We start from the raw sequence: 12,016 nt of genomic DNA, 5'->3' as shown, positions 1-12,016 counted from the left end.
TGAGAGGTACTGGTCTCCCTCAGTCTAGGAGTCAAGAAGTATGTTGGCTCTCTCTTAATGTTTGTAAGTTCTTTGTAAGGAACTGTGTTTGTCTCCCTGGATGAGGTGATCTCCTGGGAGATGCTGGTCTCCCTCAGTTTAGGAGTCAGGGAGGAAGTTGTCTCAGTCTCAATTCTTGTAGTCTTAGAGGATCTAGGTATTGATCTGGAAATTGTGGTGTCTTCCATGGTGGAGGTGGTGACATTGGGAGATGTGACTTTAGATGGCTCTGGGTCAGCTGAGACAGTAGAATGTGATTCAGATGCTGAACTAGTGGTCCCCACATTGGTCACTGCTGTGTTTATGGAAGAGTGCATTGTCTCTATATCTGTGGTGGCTGCTGAAGTGGCCAATATGTCATCCAAAGTGTTGCTCATACTTTGAGGTGAACTGGTCACCATTTCTAAGCTTGTATCCACCTTGCCTGTGATCTTTACCAGTGAAGAAGTAGGAACTGAGGACACAGAAACAGGAGAGGAGGTACCATGCCACTGCAACGTGAAAGAAACAGGAGAAGGTAAGGTTGTGACAAGCACAGGTGCCTGAGAAAAGGGAGAGCTGGCTTCCTCCTCAAAGAGAGGGCTTGTCTGTGACACATCCTTGGCATCATTGTTCATGGCAGTGGTTATTTTTGAGGGGGCAAACCCCTCAGTCACCACTGATGGAGTCCCTGCTGAGGTTTCCAACGTTGATGTGTCTAAGGCAAGTGGAATCTTTGATGTAGCTCCAGAAGACTCTGTCTGGGTGGTGGTCATGTGAGTAGATATTGTCATGGGAGGAGAGTTTGAAAGTCTACTGCCGGATACCGAGAAAATATCTGGGAACTTTGTTGATTGAGCAGGAGTTGGTATCAATGTTGCATCAAAAGAGGGGACTTCCACTTTGGAGGCTTCAGTAGTAGTCCCCACAGACACATTGGAGAGGATGATGTTTGACTCTGTAGTTGAGTTCATCTCCTGTAGGGTGCTGTTCTCTTTTTGTTCAGCAGTCAGGGAGGATGTTGGCTCTCCCTCAGTGTCTGTGGTCTCAGAACGAGGTGTTGATGTAGAAGCAAGAGCGTCCCCCATAGCAGAGGCAGGAACCATTGGGGATGTGGCTGTGGATGGTTCTGAGCTGACTGGGAGAGTGGGATGCAGTTCATGTGCTGAACTGGTGGTCCCCATATTGGTCACTGCTTTGTTTATAGAAGGATGAATTGTCTCTATGTCTGTGGTGGCTTCCAAAGTGGCCAGCATCTCATTTGATGTGTTGTTCAAACTTTGAGGTGAATTGGTCACAGGTTTCATGCTTGTGTTCAACGTATCTGTGGTCTTCACCAGTCCAGAGGTGAGAACTGAAGTCACAGAAACAGGAGAGGATGTACTTCGCCCTCGTAATGTGTAAGTGGCAGGAGGTGAGGTTGTGACCAAGATAGGTGTCAGGGAAGAGGGTGAGCTGGTTTCTGCCACAGAGGGAGGGCTTGTCCATGACACATCCTTGGGACCTTTGCTCATGAGAGTGGTCTTCTCTGATTGCATAAAATCTGGAGTCAAACCCAATGGAGTCTCTGTCAAGTAAGGCATGGTTGATGTGTCCAAGAGATATGGACCCTGTATTGTAGCTCCAGTAGGACCTGTCTGGGTGGTGATGGTCACTCCTGAAGATTCTGCCATTATTAGAGAGGTAGAAGGGTTGGTGCTCACATTTGTAAATGCACTGGTAGTTTTGAAGTGATGAGGGCTTGGGATGGATGTTCTGCTAGAGAAAGTGGCTTGTGTCTTTGTGACATGAGTAGTAGCATCACCACTAGACACATGGGCAATGACAGTGCTTGTCTCTGTAGCAGAGCTGGCCACCAGGGATGTGCTTCTCTCCTGAAGTCCTGGGTTCACAGAGGATACTGTCTCAATCTTTGTGGTCTCAGAGGAGCCAAACACTGATGTGGAAGCAGTGATGTCCCCCATGATGTGGGAGGTAACCAATGGAGATGTGGCTTTGGATGGCTTTGTATGGACTGGGACAGGAGAATGTTCCGAACTAGTTGCCTCCATAGTAGTCACTGCTGTGTTTGCAGAATGATGAATTGCCTTTGTATCTCTGGAGGCTTCATAAGTGGATAACACCTCACCTGCTGTACTGCTCAAATTGGGAGGTAGACTGGTGCCAGGATCCAAGCTTGTCCTCGACATGTCTGTGGTCTTCCCCAGGCCAGAGGTCTCAGACCAGAAAACTGAGGTCACAGTTGGAGTAGAGGAGGGACTGTGTCCTTGTGATGTCAACAAAATATTGGAAGGTGAGGTTGTGGCATGGATAGGTACCAGGGAGGAGGAAGAGCTGGTTTCTTCTACAGAGGGAGGGCTTGGTTGTGATATATCCTCAGGACCTTTGCTAAAGAGAGTGGTCTTCTCTGAGTATGTAAATCTCTGAGTCATAGCCAGTGGAGTCCCTGTCCAGGGGGCTGTGGCTGATGTATCCAAAGCAGGTGCACTTAGTGATGTAGCGCCAGGTGGACTTGTTTGCATAGTGAAGGTCATTCCTCCAGATTCTGTCATGGCAGGGAAGTTAGACAGCCTGGTGATGGTTTCTGAGGGGCTGTCTGATGACCTCACAGACTGGGCAAGGAATGAGCTGGATATTCTCTTAGAGGAGGTAATTTCTGTTCTAGGCCCCTTGGTGATCGCAGTGGAACCTGGGGAAGAGATAATACTTGTTTGTGTGGTTGAGCTGGGGTCCATGTAAGGGCTGAAATCCCTCAGTTCAGTAGTCAAGGAGGAATTAGGCTCTGTTCCAGTCCTTGTAGACTCTGGCCCTGTGGTTGCTGATGCAGAAACTATTGCTTGTTCCCTGGTGGAGGCAGTAACCACTGGAGATGTGAGTTTGGATGACTCTGAGTGAGCTGGGACAGTGGAATGAGAAGCATGTTCGGAACTTGTGACCCATGCTGTTGTCTCTACTGTGTTTGTAGAAGGGTGAATTACCTCTTTGTCTGTGGTGGACTCAGAAGGGGCAATTCTCTTATATGGGCTGCTTTTCCAACTTGGGGATGAAGTCGTCGCAGATTCCAAGCTTATGTCCAGCGTATTCAGGCTCCTTAATACACTGGAGGAGCTGGTACCCTCCTTGATGGTCTCTTGTGAGACAGAATTCATCATCTCAGTGATCCAAGGTGCACTTGAGGTTGATTTTTCTTTCTCATTCCCGGAGTCAGATGTAGCTCTTGCCTCTGTTGTAAGAGCCCTCTGCCCTTGTCTCTGAAGAGTTGGATCTGGAGTTTTTGCTGTGTGTGGGATCACATCCAGAGTTGTTGCTGCTGATCTGGGCACCTGCCCTGGATGTGCAGAAATTGTGGTGGGAAGCTGAGTAGAAGTCTGCTCTGCCTTTTTGCTTGTCAGATCTGGTCTTGAAAAAGTAACTCCAGAGCTCCTTACCATTGCAGCTGGTGTGACTACACTTGTAAAGTCCCCTATAGAGAAAGGCAGCTGCGAGGTAGCTGAGCTGATGATGGTCTCCAAAGTGAGTTCTTGAGGAGTTGTGGCCCCGTGAGGAGCTGAGGTAGTGGCTGTGGCTGATGACACAGATCTCCCAGGGTCCCAGTCAACAGTGGACAGAGAATCAAACAGAAAAGTGGACAGCGGCATATTTGAGTCAGTCATTGTACTAGCATGATCTGTAGAAACCATTGAAACAGGCACATCTTCTGTTTCTGTATTACTGGGAGTCCAGCTTGTACTTAAAATGTCAGGAACTGAGATGCTCATCCTCTGGACACGAGAAAAAGTTGAGATGGGAGTAGATGCAGTTGTGTCTGAAGGACTCAATGTTCTTTCACTGGTACTTGTCTCTGTCTTTACAGCTGAAGCATCAGAGGATGGAGTGACCAGGCTGGTTCCAATGACAGTTATAAGGCCATGGGGAGTAGACATGGAGTCCAATTCAGTGCTTGAGGCTAAGAATGAAGTTGTATGCGTTGTAGAAATTGTTCCAGGAGAACTTGCAACTTTCAAGTTTGAAGCCATGTCTGTGACAGTCCGGGAATCTGATGCAGCTGTGGAGGACCAAGTGGGAGGGTGCTCTGTAGAAGATGTGTACCTCTCTGCATCCGGGGTGCTGTCCATGGTACTCACACCCACTTCGGGGCTGGGTGTGGTAGTCAAGATTGAGTTAGTTCCCACGGTGGTGATGGTGGTGGAGATACCTGGAGTAGGAGCTGTGGTTACATCCATGATGCTCACTTCCACAGGGGATGTGACAGATGATGCAGAGCTTCTTTTTCCTCCTGAGGGACTGGTGAGGCTGGTAATGCTTTGGTCTCTAGAGGGCAGAGATACTCGTGAGGTGGTTTGTGTTGTGGCGGTGATGTATAATGTCTTTGTGACATCAGGAGATGCACCAAGGGTGATGTCACTCCCAGATGTCTGATCTGACCATGAGCTAGTTGATGAATAAGCCTCATCCACAGATCGACTTGTCTGTTCTTCAGCTGCCATTGTCTTGTGATTCAGGATCGTGGAGGGAATGGCTGTGGTGCTGACCCATGTCTCGGTTTTATGTTTGGATTTATTTGTGACTGAGCTCACAGAGTTTGGGCTGGTTACAGGGTCTTTAAGGATATTGGGAGATGTGCTCAGAGAGACATGTGTGTCTACTGTGGCCCCTCCAGTAGAGCCATACCACATAGAGGATTCCATTCCAGTTGTCTTCGAAATCAATTCTGGACTGCTTTGCTGACCAGTCCCTGTCGTGCTTCTAGCAGTTGGTGACTCTAAGGAGACAGAGAACATTGTGGCCAGTGACTGCCTGGTCCCTCCTGGAGTTCCAGAATAAAGATTGGTCCAAGCCTTAGGTGGGGATGGGGAGAGGGAGACCCTTTCTGTAGCCATCATATTTTCTGTTGGTGACTTGGCTGGTGATGTGGCTCCTGTGGGCAGGTGAGAGAGGCTGGTGGTGCCACTTCCTAGGGCTGTGGACTGAAGGGTGACTGGTTCCACAGTGGTCTCCATGGGAACAGTTGTTTCTGGAGTCTTCCAAGGAGAAATTCTCACAGTGGACCTGATCTCTGGGCTGATGCTGGGTTTCTTGGAGTTCATGATTTTGAGAGCTGTAGACATTTCTGGGCTTCCTGGGGATGTGCCTGTGATTAGAAAGTAAGTCAGTAGAGTATATATGCAAGTGGTACAGAAGATGAGGTTTTTTTGTTTGACACTATCATTCGTTTCCTCCTGGGATTTCAGTTAAAACTATTTCCTCCTTCCCTGGGAAAGAAAATGTTGAGCTTTTAATTCTCACACTTTAAGCCTCTGGACACCAGGGAACACATTAAATGTTTCAAGGGAGATGGTGAGGTTAGAGGTTTGACCATCTGGCTTGCTCAGGAGAAATTGTCACCTTTAGCTCAGTTTTTTCCCATGCCCCATATAAAAGGGCTCTCTGTGTAAGGGAGGATGTGATGAACCAGGGCTTCAACCATGCAAGAGGCTACCCCTAAACTATTTCCACTTTTGTCTTTGGAGCTCGCCCTTGCTAAACCAGTGTCAGCTTACAACTTTCAGCCTCCTCTAGGTTCCCCCAAATCTTAGTTCACTGCAAAGCTACTTAAGGATTTTAGAAGAAAGTGGATAAGGGAGATGAGCTCATTCTTTCTCTTCACCTTCATTTTCTTTCAAATTCATTCCTTCCTCTGAATCCTTTCCCTGTCCTTCAGGAAAATAACATCTACCTGCTACAGGAGTGAGAAAAAATGCGATGTCCCAAGAGCACTCCTAGGGACCCTTTTGCACATTTTTCTAAGCAACTTGGCCCTGCGAAGGACTTCAATCCATAATCCCTTCTTCTGTAGTAACAAAGGCAGCGTTTGCCATCTCAAGTTCACCTGTGCCCTTCCTGTGAACACAGTGATGGTCTCTCATTTAGAAAGATCCTTCACTCTGGAGCAGAAGAAAGTACAGAGAGAATCGACTCTGTAGCATTCTCTCCTGCTGAATTAATTGGCTATTGATCATGTAAATTAGTAAGCTGAAGCAACAGAAGTGTTCAGTTAGTAACATCTATGGGGAAAAATGACCAATATCCTCAAAGAAGAGTGTCAAGAAGTCAAAGGAACCTTTTTTTTCAGACAGAGTCTTGCACTGTCATCCAGGCTGGAGTGCAATGGCATGATCTCGGCTCAGTGCAACCTCTGCCTCCTGGGTTCCAGCGATTCTCCTGTCTCAGCCTCCCGAACAGTTGGGATTACAGGTGTGTGCCACTATACTCAGCTAATTTTTTGTATTTTTTAGTAGAGATGGGGTTTCACTGTGTTGTCCAGGCTGGTCTTGAACTCCTGATCTCGTGATCCACCCACCTCGGCCTCCCTAAGTGCTGGGATTACAGGCATAAGCCACCGCACCCAGCCTAGGAACGTATTTTAAAACCTAGTCCATGCCGGGTGTGGTGGCTCAAGCCTGTATTCCCAGTGTTTAGGGAGGCCGAGGTGGGCGAATCACTTGAGCCCAGGAGTTTGAGACCAGCCCAAGCAATATAGTGAGAACTATCTCTATCAAAAAATTAAAAAACACACACACACAATTAACCAGGCTAATTGGTGATGATCACCTGCAGTTCTAGCTGCTAGGGGAGGCTGAAGTTGGAGGATTGCTTGAGACTGGGGAGGCTGAGGCTGCAGTGAGCCATGATCACGTCATTGCACTCCAGCCTGGGCAATAGAGGGAGACCCTGTTTTAAAAAACAATGCTGTCTAGGCTGAGCGCAGTGGCTCACACCTATAATCCCTGCACTTTGGGAGGCTGAGGTGGGAGGATCTCTTGGAGCCAGGAGTTTAAGACCAGCTTGGGTCACATAGTGAGACCCCCATCTCTACCAAAAAAAAAAATTTTTTTCAAAAAAACCCCAGTAAACTGGGTATAGTGCAGAGGCTCTAGAGCCCACTGAGTGAGCTGGACAGCTGCCCAGCTACTCAGGAGGCTGAGGTGAGAAGATAACTTGAGTCCAGGAATTTGAGGCTGCAGTGAGTACAGTGAGTACTGCAGTGAGTACACACCACTGCACTCCAGCCTGGGTGACAGAATGAAACCCTGTCTCAAAAATCAAAGAAAAAAGAAGAAAGAAAAGAAAAGAAAGGAGACAGAAGAGAAGGAGAGGAGAGAGAAAGAAAAGAAGAGAAGAGGAGAGGAGAGGAGAGGAGAGGAGAGGAGAGGAAGAAAAGAAAGAAAAGAAAGAAAAGAAAGAAAGAAGGAAAGAATGAAAGAAGGAAAGGAAGGAAAGGAAGGAAAGGAAGGAAAGGAAGGAAAGGAAGGAAGGAAAGAAGGAAAGGAAGGAAAGGAAGGAAAGGAAGGAAGGAAGGAAGGAAGGAAGGAAGGAAGGAAGGAAGGAAAGAAAGAAAGAAGGAAAAGAAGGAAAGAAGGAAAGAAGGAAAGGAAGGAAGGAAGGAAGAAAGAAAGAAAGAAAGAAAGAAAGAAAGAAAAAGAAAGAAAGAAAGAAGGAAAAGAAGGAAAGAAGGAAAGAAGGAAAGGAAGGAAGGAAGGAAGGAAGGAAGGAAGGAAGGAAGGAAGGAAGGAAAAGAAAAGTTGCTAGCATTCACTTATAAAATAATGAAACTGAAACCTTGTATATTTTTTATTCCCAGAATCAATAAGTAGCACTTTTAGTTGGCAGCAAGCTATCCTCCCACCTCAGCCTCTTGAGTAGCTGGGACTACAGGCCTACACGATGCCCAACTTATCGTTTTTTATTAATTTTTTTTTTTGTAGAGATGGAATGTCACTAAGTGGCCCAAACTGGCCTTAAGGCTTGGGTGAAAAAAATAAAATAAAAAAATAAAAATTTCCAAAGAAAAAAGAAAGAGAGAAAGAAAGGGAAACAGAAAGGAAAGAAAGAAAGAGAGAAAGAAAGAAAAAAAGAAAAAAAGGCTTGGGTGACATTAGCAGAGCAGAAACGGAAACAAGATCCATATGTACCTGCTGGACTGGTCCCTGTCTTCTCTGCTGGGGCTGGCCACGTGGAATTTCCTTGTGCTGCCTGACTTGACATCTTTGTAGTGGGCACCAGCATTCCATCAGTTGCTGAAAGAAAAGGGCAATAGGAAGGTTGAGCTATCCATTACTTCAGAAGGTCAGTTTCTGCACTTTCTTTACATTGACGGATCTTTCTATTTTGCTTTAACTCAGAAGCTCCAGAGCCCAGTGAGCGAGCTGGACAGCTGCCCAGGTGACCTCCCATCAAACCCCAGTCTAACTGGACACTAGGCACCGTCACGAGAAAGACTGATAGATCTCAGATGGGAAGGGGTTCATTTTATAAGTAATCACAAATTAAAATGTGACAAGTGGCCAGGCACAGTGGCTTGCCCCTGTAATCTCAACACTTTGGGAGGTCAAAGTGGGAGGATCACCTGAGCCCAGGAGTTTGAGACCAGCCTGGGTAGTATAGCGAGACACCATCTTTACAAAATAATTTTTAAAATTAGCTGGGCATGGTGACATGCACCTGTAGTCCCAGCTCCTCTGGAGGATGAAGTAGGAAAATTGCTTGTGCCCAAGAGTTCAGGGTTCCAGTGAGCTATGATTGCTCCACTGTACTCCAGCCTGGATGAGAGAGTGAGACTGTCTCTTTAAAAATAAATGAATTAAAATAGAGTAACATTCTGTTTAGAGCATAGATTCTTAACCTCTTTTTATTATAGGTCCCTTTGACAGGCTTGTGAACTATATGAATTCCTTTATAAATTAAAATAAAAATGTAGAATAAAACATAAAATAACAACATAAAATATTAGATTACAAAGGAAATAATTGTGGATAAAGAAAATCTGGTACACATACACCTTAGAGTACTATGCAGCCATGAAAAAGAATGAAATCATGCTCTTTAAAGCAACATGGATGGAGCTGAAGGCCATCAACCTAAGCAAAGTAACTCAAAAACAGAAAATTAAATACTGCACGTTCTCATTTATAAGTGGGAACTAAACAATGGGTACATGTGGATATAAAGATAGAAATAATAGACACTGGGACTCCAAAATAGAGGAGGCTGAGAGTAAAGTGAGGATTGAAAAACTACTTCTTGGGACAACACTCACTATTCAGACGATGGATTCACTGGAAGCCAAACCTCACCATTACGCAGTCTATCCACATAACAAACCTGCACATATACCCCTGAATCTAAAATTTAGAAAATGAAGGAAATGATTATATTGAAATGTTATCAAAATCTTAATAAACAAATGTAATATAATAATACAGGCACTTCTTTTACTAACTCATTAAGTAAGATATATTGAAAAGCCTAGGCGGCCTTCCTCAGTCCTCCACTCCTGTCGGGATGTCAGTACTGTAGGAACTCCGTCTGAGAGCCCCACTGGGGGACTCTGTCGGCCTTCTTTGCCGGAGGCCGACAGACCTCTTCCCCACACCTTAGGTGACCAAAATAAATTTGCAGTTTTGCTCCTACACTTGCCTACTCGCTGGTTCTTTTGTGCCCGCTCTGGTGGTCTTAGAAAAACAAATCAGTTGGTGCCGAAACCCGGGAGGAGACCCCTCCTCAGGCCTCTAAGGGTTGAGGAACCTCCTCCTGCTCCCACGCGGCAGACGGACCAGGACCTGAGACCCGCTTCCCTCACTCTCACGGCCTCTCTGGGGTAAGTGCCCTTGTCTCCTCTTTACCTCCCTCGGCCAGAAATCCTGCACAGGTCCGAGGCCCACTTTTGAGCCACCAAGTGGCTCGGGAGACCCGTTCAGGACGGAGACGTCCGCCTGAAGGTAATCTCCACTTTGGCTCCATGAGCCTCCAGTCTGTCTTTGCTGGTTCCAAAGGATGCTTTGAAGCCAGGCAGAGATCCACTTCCATTTCCATTGTGTCCATTGTGTAAGTAAAGAGGAAACAAACGGGAAACCCCCCAGTCCAAATTTCCAAAGAGCACCCCCTTAGGGTGCCTCCTAGCCAATTTAAAAACCTTACAGGTCGAACAAGACCTTAGGAGGAAGCGGTTAATTTTCCTTTCTACTGTGGCGTGATCGACCTCAGCAATTTCTGCCAGTGGCTAGGCAAGTGGTCTGAAATTAATTACATACAAGGCTTTTGGGCCTTATGCTCTCGTCCCGACCTGCCCTATACTCCTCCTTCTCTCCCCGCTCTCTCCAACCCCTCCCTTCCTGCCCAGACTCCTCCTCCTCCCCCCATCCAGACTCCTCCTTCCTCCTCCTTATCTACTAGTAATCCACTCGGTCCCGTGCCTCCTTCCGGGCCCCCAACTGGCTGTCTTGAGTCCCCTGTCTCTGCCCACACCCTCCTACAGTGTTAGCACCTTTGCGAGAGGTGGCTGGGGTGGAGGGGGTAGTCAGAGTACACGTCCCTTTTTCATTGGCCGATCTTTCCAAAATTGAGAAGCGTTTAGGTGATTTCTCAGGTAATCCTACCATATACATAAAGGAATTTAGATACCTTTGTCAGGCCTATGACTTAACTTGGCATGACCTCTAGGTTATCCTAACTTCCACCCTAAACCCTGAGGAGCAGGAGCGCATCCTAGCTCAATCAGCTCCTGACATTCGTAAAAAACTTCAAAAGGTAGAGGATGGTCCTCAGGCACCAATACAAGACCTGGTTAAATTAGCCTTTAAGGTCTATAACTCCAGAGAGGAGACGGCAGGCTCGCCTCAAACAGAAGTTACAGCTCCTAGCAGTGGCTTTACAGCCCAGTCGTAACCCCCAGACCAGAGAGCACACACTCCGCAGACTCCAAGGCTACGAAAGGAGCCTGCTATAAGTGCGGCAAGGCAGGACACTATGCCAACAGGTGTCCTCAAGGTCCCCGAGCCCCAACGCAGCCTTGCTATAAGTGCAAGGCATCAGGACATTGGGCCAGTGAATGTCCTAACCCTCGTCCACCAGCAACCCCCTGCCCTGCTTGCCAGCAGGGAGGACACTGGAAGTCTGATTGCCCCACCCCGAGAACAGGTGCTGCGTCTCCACGTGACCCCCTTTCCCAGGATCCTGGGAGCTCCTTCCAGCTCCTACATCTGGACGACGACAACTGAAGGTGCCGAGACTCGGGACCCCCATCACCCTCGCCGAGCCACGGGTAACTCTCCTGGTAGCGGGTAAGACAATTTTTTAATCAACAGCGAGGCTACCTATTCTGTTTTGCCGTCCTTCTCTGGACCTAGCCTTCTATCCAATATCTCTGTAGTAGGAGTAGACGGAAAGGCATCCACTCCACAAAAGCTCTACTCCTTAATTGCTGCCTGGCCAACAACTACTCTGCGCACTCGTTCCTCATTCCCAGCTAAAAAGGGCCCCTACCGAAAGCAATCAGTGGAAATCAGTTTGGCTTTCCCCCATTCGCCTCAAACTTACTAAACTTTCTTAACTATCTCATACTCCTCAACCTTGCTGGGACCTTCCTTCTGGGTTTTGCCCCATTCCAACAAATGCTTCCATTCCTCATTCCTATACTAATACTGTGCCTTATTTTATTCTTCATCCGTACGTCCAAATGCCAACCATAGGCCCCAACCTTAATGACGCCCCTTAACAGCAGGAAGTAGCCAGACAGACCACGGCGCCCCTTATCACTATTACCAATAAAAGGTTGGACTGTTTGGACGAACGGAGGCAAGATGGTGCACTTCCGGGTTCTTCTTCACCAACTTTTCCTGTGCGCGCGAAAATGCAGCCGGCGCCCGGGAAGGTGCAGACCAACTGGGCATGCACCAGGTGACGTCAATCCGAAAAGACCAAGATTTACCTGGTCGCACCTGCGGAACGCCCCCCCGACATGCCCGTGCCCCGCCTATTGCCCTCCCACTCCTAGAAAAGCTGCTGCGGACGGACGCCACGGGCGGCCTTCCTCAGTCCTCCACTCCTGTTGGGATGTCAGGACTGCAGGAACTCCGTCCGAGAGCCCCACCGGGGGACTCTGTCGGCCTTCTTTGCCGGAGGCTGACAGACCTCTTCCCCACACCTTAGGTGACCAAAATAAACTTGCAGTTTTGCTCCT

At 47.5% G+C, this 12,016-nt stretch overlaps 1 protein-coding gene across 1 annotated transcript in view; it reads right to left on the bottom strand.

Moving 5' to 3' along the window:
- The window catches only part of MUC16 (mucin 16, cell surface associated), a 222,716-nt gene that overhangs the window by 129,856 nt on the left and 80,844 nt on the right, over positions 1-12,016 (bottom strand). Inside the window, exons 5-6 of the mRNA XM_030936547.1 lie at positions 7,971-8,075; positions 49-5,149 (exon numbers count right to left, since the gene is read on the bottom strand). Of these exons, the coding sequence (XP_030792407.1) occupies positions 49-5,149; positions 7,971-8,075 (5,206 nt within the window). The remainder of the gene's footprint in view (positions 1-48; positions 5,150-7,970; positions 8,076-12,016) is intronic.

Source organism: Rhinopithecus roxellana, chromosome 8, assembly GCF_007565055.1.
Source record: "Rhinopithecus roxellana isolate Shanxi Qingling chromosome 8, ASM756505v1, whole genome shotgun sequence".
In the NCBI taxonomy this organism is placed as follows: Eukaryota; Metazoa; Chordata; class Mammalia; order Primates; family Cercopithecidae; genus Rhinopithecus; species Rhinopithecus roxellana.
Note: the sequence above shows the minus strand (reverse complement) of the source record. Positions and strands in the feature narration are given on the sequence as shown.